The sequence below is a fragment of the Hemicordylus capensis genome, chromosome 3, assembly GCF_027244095.1.
Source record: "Hemicordylus capensis ecotype Gifberg chromosome 3, rHemCap1.1.pri, whole genome shotgun sequence".
Classification (NCBI taxonomy): Eukaryota; Metazoa; Chordata; class Lepidosauria; order Squamata; family Cordylidae; genus Hemicordylus; species Hemicordylus capensis.
This window is the reverse complement of record NC_069659.1, coordinates 91671143-91680838: the sequence shown is the minus strand read 5'-3', so window position 1 is coordinate 91680838 and position 9696 is coordinate 91671143. Positions and strand designations below refer to the sequence as shown.

General features: G+C 40.2%; 1 protein-coding gene across 2 annotated transcripts in view; it reads right to left on the bottom strand.

Moving 5' to 3' along the window:
• Nucleotides 1-3697: 3697 nt before the first annotated feature.
• The window catches only part of DYRK1A (dual specificity tyrosine phosphorylation regulated kinase 1A), a 192351-nt gene continuing 186352 nt past the window's right edge, over nt 3698-9696 (bottom strand). For both annotated transcript variants that reach the window (XM_053307634.1, XM_053307633.1), the window contains exon 13: nt 3698-6951. In XM_053307634.1, coding sequence (XP_053163609.1) covers nt 6331-6951 — 621 coding nt within the window. In that variant the 3' untranslated portion in view covers nt 3698-6330. The remainder of the gene's footprint in view (nt 6952-9696) is intronic.

Sequence of the window (9696 nt, the reverse complement as noted above, 5' to 3'; positions counted from 1 at the left end):
ACTAGAGCTAGAGTAAAAGTGCAAAGTTCCCTTCTTTGGGACATTGGAGGAAGAATGCTGAGAAATGACCTTACCCAAAGGAGGCTCCCTAACCTTTATCTGGAAAACAAGAAGAGCTCCAAACTTCCAAGCATCTTCATATGCCCAGTTTGTGTCATTAAAAATATTAGCATAGGACCAAAGCTATAAGCCAACACTAGGTAGGAACATAGGAGAGGCAGATCCTTGTTCCCTTGGATTAAGTCCCTTATTCAGTTTCCTGCCTCCAGGAAAAGGAACTTCTCACTTCTGGAATGTTCCTCTATATCAGTGTGTGTGAGTAGAGTAGCATTATGATATGTATGTACTGTAGTAATATGTAGAGTAGCTCATATATATTGTATATAACAGCATTAAAGTTATATATAAAAGAAAAAACAAATCCTGAAAATAGGACACATTTAAATGTAAAGATGTTTAAACCAACGTATATTCGGAACTAAACAATTAGATCTAACAATATCTGGAAATTATTTATGGAACATATTTTCCCCCTGCACTTCATTTTGCTACTTGTAAATGTGCATGTGACACATTGGCACATATTGAAAAATGAGGTTTTAAACACACAAGTTGATGTTGCTGGTTAATATGCCTTTTAAGAAACAGAGTTGTGCTAGTCTTTACTTTTGCTTCATTTCAGTAAATCCGTATAGAAAAGAACTTTTAACTTCTAGGCTACATTATTCAGTATAAGCTACAAATTTCCAGCCTCCTTGTCCTGTAGCAAATCCTGTTGCAAGATTTTTCACTCCAGAGTAATAATGAATGTTACAGTATGATCAGTGGCCCTCCTGTGTCCAAAAACACTATATTGAATATTGAAGCATCTATAGCAAGAAGGATCTAGCTCCAATGTATTATATGTGTACCATAGAAAGAAAAGTATCATAGAAAGAAAGTTAGTTACCTGTACTTACTGAGGTTGTATATGGATGACAGCTTTGAAAACTTGGAGGCAGTATTGTAGAGTGATCATTACTCAAAGTGTACATGATATTTGTTAGTTTTTCAGCAGTGAATGGTTTTGCACATTTTTGTCATACTCCAAGCTGTATAATGGAAAAGCCAAATCTAATCCACAAAAATGAAATCAATGTTACTATATTAGACACACTTACCTTTTGGTACGATTATTGTGGGCAACTATAGGATAGTGTCCATGACAAACTCCAATCTGCATGCACAATATTTACATTTTCATTAAGTACATAGTAGCTTTTTATAAAGGCATAATGCAGCAAATTAAGCAGAAAGGTACTAGGTGGTGTATCACTCTCTCGCTCTCTCAGAGACTTGTGTGTCTTTCTCTCTTGGCTACATATACATATAAGCAAAGGCAAGGAAGATTGATCTTTCAGTTTGGAAAATAAATGAAAGGTTGAGAAAAGAAAGAGCACAGAAGATAAGACTGAGACTCTTCTGAAACGAACCTACCCTGCTAGAAGCAAGAGAACAGCAACAACAGCGAAAATAAAAATGTGTGTGTAACTATTGTGGGCTGAACTGAACAACAAGTTGTTCTGGTAAGAACTAATCTGCCTACTTTCCTTTCACTATAATCTTAACTGATAATTACCACCCTCACGAGTTCGCCCACTTGCACCTTAAACATTCATGCGCCCATCATCTTGAATCAGGTTAGAAGACATCATTACAAACTATGCCATTAAGGCATCCTTATGTGTCCCTACAGCTGTAGCAAATTTGGTTCAAATCAGTTAGGCGGTTCACAAGTTAACCCACTTGGGCCTCAAACATTCACGCGTCCGCTATCTTGAACTGGGGTGGATGACATCATTACAAACTTCATCACTGAGGTGCTCCTATGTGTCCCTACAGCTGTAGCAAATTTGGATCAAATTGCTAAGGTGGTTCACAGGTTAGCCCTCTTGCACCTCAAACGTTCATGCGTCTACCATCTTGAATCGGGGTGGATGACATCATCACAAACTTCGCCCTTGAGGTATCTCTAAGTGTCCCTACAACTGTACCCCATTTGGTTCATAGTGGTCCAGGCACTGCAAAATTGATAGTAGGATACACACACACACACACGAACAGAATGCCAGGTGATCTCATTAGCTTACTTTCCTTAAGGAAAGTAGGCTAAAAAGCAATAGTTCAGTTGCAGGTCTGTGAAGGACAACAGAATTTTGGAAGAGATATGGAAAAGGAAGATATTTTGGTTGAAGCTTAGTCATAGTTGACATATATTTAGACTCAGAGCTTCCAGAGTCTAAACAGAATGTACGAGTGCTGCAAGTCTTCTCTCTCACCCCCATTACCAACTATGACCCAAGGGCAAGAATGGGAAGCCTTCTTTCTCCAAAAGCCACTGATACCCTTAATAGAAACAGGTATGTTTACACATATACACTCTTAACGTTTCACATCCATGGCCCTTGACTATTCTGCTCCCACCAAAAACAATTCTTGGGCTGCAGCCCTGCTTCCTCAATGCTGGAATGCCAAACTCCACAGAACAAAGCCTATCTTAACATACTATTTTGCCTGCTGCCTACATCCAGTATTGAGTGTCTGAGAAAAGCTGCTACAATGCATGAGCAAAGTTGAGTCCAGTAGCTGGATGCAAAAAGAAGCAGGTGAGTTACTTCCCATGCTCACCTCAATAGTTCGCAGGCAGAGTACAGTTGGGGTAAAATCAGTCTTCAGTGGGATTGATGCTGTGATCGATGCAAACATATCTTACAATAAAAACAAAACAAAGGACCACCAACTAATGAATTACCCAACTATGCTTATTAAGTTCCTTAGTCAAAAGAGGAATATGTCACTTTATGTATTAGAACAAAGATTAATTCATTAGTACCTTGCAAAAAAAAATCCATTTTAAAGACCGTTATTGGCCTGTTTGGATAATCAGATCATTAAAGGTTTGTGCTAAATCTTGCAGGCTGTCTCTTTATAAGAAGTTAGGCATGATCCACCCCCATGAAAGCAAGGAAGGCTCACTACACAACTCAATAGAGGTCTTTTCTACCATCCTCTCTTTGGTGGGTGCACATGCAGGAATGGGGAGCAAACATGTGCCATCAATAGCCCATGTGGCCCACTTGGGTAAGAGGAAAGGCAGGATGTGGATATAAGAGGTGAAGATGTACTGCTTGTTTCCTGTAAGAGCTAAGCGTGGTATGATGAGAAGGGAGGGTGGTTTTACTGAGATTCTTCCACCTGTGGGAGCAATTTGGTGTTAAGTGCATGAGGCAAAGTTGAACTGAAAACTTGTATTACTTCTGAGGAGGTGGAACATGAAAGAGCTAAATGGGTTATGATAGGATGATTTAGTACTTTGTGGAGAACCTGTATTATTTTATACAGTCATTAGGGTTTTGTTTGGTTGGTTTTTGTAGGCATTATCTAAATAAATATGTGAAAATACTGAGTGCAAAAACATATAATTTCTACCACCTTTCAATTAGAATCAGAGAAAAAGGTGTGGGAATTCATAAATAATTTGCAATTTCACTTTAAAAATCAAAACAACATATCATACCCCCAATTTTTAAAGTCTTACCTAACACTTCCATGTTGACTAGCAAACCAGGCCTTAGAGTAGGTTAATTGACTAGGAAGATTTTACTATGTTTAAATTTCTGTCTTAAATTAATTTTTTAAAGCAGTAAAGAGTCTGAGGACAAATTATTCAACTGTTTATCATACATAAGACTGCATGACTATAATACAAAGGGCTTGTCTTTTCATTTAACGTTACAATATACACAGCAAGTCCGGACTAGATCTTACAATCTGAACACAGGTATTTAACCTTTTCCATGCTGTTTATGTTTACAATGCACAGAAGTCCTGTAACCAAACTGTGTAGTAAAGCACACAAAACTGGACTGTAACATAACACAGTATGCAGAAGCATTGGAGTTTATGATTTTTCTTTATGTAGGTTTAAAAACAGTATTAATTTTTGGTGCTTGCTAAGGTGTGGCAACAGCACAGGAGGGGAGGGGAGGAACGTTACCCATATTTGTTACCCTTATATTCCTAGACAGCAGTAAGTACTGGATTCCTTTTTGTATTGCTAAGCTCAGTGTTGCATTTCTAGATGACTGTCACCAAATATTTTTGAACTATGAAAGTTCAAAAGTACTTTAATTCACAGGCTTGACCTTTCAGTACAAAAGAAGTATGGATCCCTTGATAAAAAAGCTGATTTACAAAAACTGATAATTCCCAAAGTATACTTCCACATATGCACTGTATTCAGCCTCTCTGCTGCCACTGCGAGGACTGCTTTAAAAAAAGGAAAGGAAAAGAAGAAGAAAAAGAACACTTTTTGTTCAGAAGAACTGACCTAGTTGGTCACATGGAACTGACCAGTATGAAGTACATGGTTTTCTGCTGAATGACCTTTTTTACCGGTTTACTGGCAGAGGTAGATTACTGCTTTTGTTAACACATACAGGGCAAACAGTGTTAAATCTGGGAAAGATAATCATTCATAACCCCTATTCTTCAATTTAATTCACTGTGTTTTTATCCATAATCTAAGAAACTTTTTTATGGGTCCAGAAATTTAGCAACTGCCAAGCTGACTGTGTTATATTAAGGCAGCAGAACCCAAAAATTAGGCACCTGTTAAATACAGCCTGCTAACCTCAGGTCTCACATGAGCTTTTTTGCTTTACTCATACTAGTGTTTTGGACCTGTTCATGCAATCAAGGTCTTACCTTCAAGTTTACATTTATGCTAATAAGGAATACAAGAATCAACTGCTGGTTTCATAGCTCCTGGATCTAGTGTCCCTTTTACTTTCAGAAGCCTGAACACATTTATAATGTAACAGATGTTGTTATAATCTTGAATTAGATGTCCATCTATCATGTTCAGTACACAGATTGCTGTAAATGTATTGGCTATGAATTCAACAACAGTTCCAGTTTTGTTTAAGCAATAGTACAGCCATAATTTTCAACTGACATTTAAAAATGGTCTAGTTACACCTTGTGTCAAAGTGCAGAACTGCTACATTATTGGTTACAGACATCTATGTGCTATAAAAACAGCTTTGGTACAATAAATTATCAAAAAAGAAAATAAAATTTTGTAAAATTCACAGCATAATTGTGAGGCAAAAAAGCAGTCACATAAAATTCTGCATTTTTAAAAATGTTCAGGATGAACAGAAGACATCTTTGTGCAGAAGAAATGGTGGAGAAACCACGTGCCCAGAAAAGAAAAAAAGAAAAAGAAAAAGAGTAAAAAGCAGGAAGGGACACAGTTGTAGCTATTTCCATCAAAAGCAAACCACTACTCCTGTGACCTTCAACTAATAAGGAAGTCAACTTTATGACACACGCAAAGTGACCTTGCAATACCTTACAATAAGTGGGTCACAAAAGTCTATTTTAAAAGAAAGGCCTCTTGAATTACCCATTCTCTGTGTTTTCAGCATTAAGGACTGTCTGCAAAAGCATGTCCAAAAGTGATTGCATCTGAAATGGTAGGCTCTTCTAACTTAGAGTCCAAATCCATAAGGCCAAAGGTTATCCCAAAGACCACCACTTAGACTTCCCCTGGACTGGCCAAGACCAACCTGTTGATTGCTTCTCAGTGCACCTTAGTTATGAGACCAGTCATATTCCAATACTAGCTGATTGTGGTCTCAAATACAAGAGACACAGAATCCCATATAATTGCTGCTTTGATTCTCAGTAGGTTCAGATAAGGAGAGTCCTGATCACCGCCACTTAGCATGCTTAATGTGCCTTATGAACGCCATTACAACCGTCCCTTTTTACAGCTGAAGAATATGTTTTTTAATCTGAAGGTCCCTCTTCCTTACAGTACTGCATTTCCGTGCTCATGTATGATTGGGAAACTAAAAACTTATATCTCGCCCCAACCCCACCCCCTCAAAAACAAACCCCAAAGGCCCATTTATATGATCCTGGGCAGTGCCTTTAAAAAGCTGTTTGCAACTAAGACCAACATCTGAACATTTACCCCTATTGAATGGGGATTTGGGGGGGGGGGGGAGAGAAAATCTATGACTTGGTTGTGGTAATTAAAAATAGGGGCAGCAAGGTGAGACATCACCTCAAAGCTATCTAGGCTAGGTCTGGACATGGCTCTAAAAACTTCACTGTCCCTTTGAAATCTGTTCAAGTTTAAAAAAATAGTCAGCTTTGCCCTCCTGTAGCGGTTCAATAAGTCTATCTCCTTCTGATTCAAGCAGCTTTGCACTTTTTTTTTTTTTTGGAAAAACACCACTTCTATAAAAACACACAAGAAACAAACTTGTTTCAATTTAGTCACGAGCTAGCCACAGGACTTTGCTGAACACAAACTCCTGTCATGGGAGACTCTTCTCTATCAATTCCCTGCCTCATTGCAAGGTGTCCTTCAGTCATGTAATGAGCAGGACCTGTATTAGCAGAAAATTGGTATGTTGGATGTCCTGCTATGCCAGTCTCTTGACGTGGATTGGAGTAGACTGTTAAATTGACGTCCATAGCTCCATTTTGTCCAAAGTCCAACGTATTAGCAGCCACTGGGCGGTTCTGATAGGCTTGATTGCCTTGATTACCAGTTGAAGAGGAAGATGTAGAGGAAGAAGTAGTTGAGGAAGACAGGGATGTCATGGAGTGGTGACTATGAACCACCTCCATAGAATCCTGGGTGGAGGAGCTGTTTGTTGGAGAATTGTAGACCCTTGGCCGGGTCCGGCTACCCAAGGCCTGCTGTCCATGATGATGGTGGTGGTGATGGTGATGGTGGTGGTGGGAGGTGTTTCCATGGTGATGGTGTAATGCATTCTGTTGCTGAGGGGTTACATGGAAGGAGGTCTCTTGAACTGGATGGGTTTCAACAGTGACTTGCGTAGGCGCTTCAGTGCCTGTCCAACCAAGTGGAGGAGGAAACTGCTGTCGAACCTACAATTGAAAAAAAAGTGGTAGTGTGATTTTATGTCATACCCTACAACTTTAAAATAGCATAATAATGACTATTAAAAAGAAATAATTATAATTATAATATATAAATTAACTGACTTATTGCCTAATTTAAGAAAAAATAGGATTTATTTAATAGATTACTGGCCTGCTTTACAATAAAAACTCAAGGCAGCTTGACAAAGAAAAAAGAAAAAAAAAATTTTCTTAAGCTGAAAGTAATAAAACCATCTATCCAGAAACAAAATATAAAAACATGTTGGGGGAAGTGAAAAGGCTTTGTGAAAAATAAAGCTCTTCAATTGTCTTTTGAAGACAGTGAATAAAGGAGTCATTTGGATCTCTTTAGGGAGAAAGTTTCTCAGGCAAAGGATGACCACTGAAATGGCCCTCTCTCTAGTGTATGCCAAACATGCCCCAACAGTTGATCCCAAAGACCAAGTTGGTTGATAAAGGAGTAGGCAGTCCCTAAGGAAAGCTGGCCTCAGACCATCAGTGTCTTTAGATGAAAAGCAGCCCTCTGAATTCAGATTGGAAATCAGTGGAACTTGAGCAAAATAGGTACCACAAAACTCTCAGTGATCTGCCCACACTAGCAATCTTACTGCAGCATTTTGGACCAGCTGCAGTTTCTAAGGGAATCTTTTGCATGAAGGTACTCCATGGCCATAAGCACCTTATATGCATGTAAGAAGAGCTACACTCAAACAAGGAGTCCTTGCATAACTTTCCCTTGCTGAAGCGGCGATTTAGACGACCAGAGTACAAGTGGAGGAGGACTCGGTACGAGTCTGAGCGGGTACAACACAGAGCACATTTTAAGATCTATGATCTGGCAGTACGGGTGGTAAAGAATAAGTTATTTTCTGACCGCACTGCTTCAGCAAACTCATGTCCAGCCGAGTTGTAGTTTAGTTTAGTTGTTTATTTACTATCTTAGATCAATCATCAGCTGAATTGTATAGGATTGTGAGGGGGCTAATATGTACTCCCTCCCCCTTGAATTTAAATATGGAACCAATGGTTACTCACGGTGACATTTTTAACAACTTTTTTTGGGATAAGATTTCCCACATTCGAGCCAAGCTGGATTCCACGGTTATATGCTGGCCTTGGGCCGAAATAAACAAATACATACATACACCAGGATTCCACGGTTATTGCAGAATCTATTGTGGAGGTGCCCAGCAACTCTTTTTATGGGATTAGATTGGATCATTTTCAGTTTGTGACTCCTGAGGAAGTGGACAAACTGCTTTGGACTGTGTGCCCCACCACCTGCTCTCTTGACCCTTGCCCAACTTGGTTTATCTCATCTGATAATTATATTATCAGAGAGGGTCTGGTAAATATTATAAATGCTTCTCTGAGAGAGGGCAGGATGCCTCATTGTCTTAAGCAGGCTATTATTAGACCACATTTGAAGAAACCTGTACTGGATCCCTCGGAGTTAGCTAATTACAGACCTATTTCTAACCTTCTATGGTTGGGCAAGGTGATTGAGGGAGTGGTGGCGTCTCAGCTCCAGGCAGTTTTGGATGATGCAGATTATCTAGACCCATTTCAAACTGGCTTTCGTGTGGGCTATGGGGTCAAGACTGCCTTGGTCGGCCTGATGGATGATCTCCAATTGGCTTTCGACAGAGGGAGTATGACTCTGCTAATCCTCTTGGATCTCTCTGTGGCTTTCAGTACCATCGACCATGGTATCCTTCTGGACCGCCTGAGAGAGGTGGGATTGGGTGGGACTGTTTTACAGTGGTTTTGCTCCTACTTCTCTGGTAGACTCCAGATAGTATCTCTTGTAGACTGTTGCTCTGCAAAGCGAGAACTAAAATATGGAGTTCCAGAAGGCTCTATACTGTCTCCAATGCTCTTTAACATCTACATGAAACCGCTGGGAGAGATCAACAGGAGGTTTGGGACTGGGTGTTATCAATATGCTGATGACACCCAGATTTACTTCTCCATGTCGACCTCATCAGGAAATGGCATATCTTCCCTAAATCCCTGCTTGGAGACAATAATAGGCTGGATGAGGGATAACAAACTGAAGAATCCAAATAAGACAGAGGTACTGGATGGGGGGGGGGGTTCAGGACCCAAAGGATGGTTTAGATCTGCCTGTTCTGGATGGGGTTACACTCCCCCTGAAAGATCAGGTATGTAGCTTGGGAGTGCTCCTGGATCCAAAGCTCTCCCTGGTTTCTCAGGTTGATGCAGTGGCCAGGAGCGCTTTTTATCAGCTTTGGCTGATACATCAGCTATGTCCATTTCTAGAGGTGAATGACCTTAAAACAGTGGTACATATGCTCGTAACCTCCAGGCTTGACTACTGTCATGCGCGCTATATGGGGCTGCCCTTGTACGTAGTCTGGAAACTACCATTGGTACAGAATGCTGCAGCCAAATTGGTCTATGGGACAACACAAAGTGACTCTATAACAGCGGTTTTGAAAGAACTGCACTGGCTGCAGATATGTTTCTGGGTGAAATACAAAGTGCTGGTAATTACCTATAAAGCCCTTAACAGTTTGGGACCAGGTTATTTAAGATAGCGCCTCCTTTATCATGAACCCTCCCGCCTTTTAAGATCTTCTGGAGAGGTCTGATTACGGTTGCCACCAGCTCATCTGGTGGCGACTCAGGACCGGGCTTTCTCTGTGGCTGCCCCAGGGCTTTGGAATATGCTCTCTGCTTCTCAGCATCTCCTTCCTTGTTTGTTTT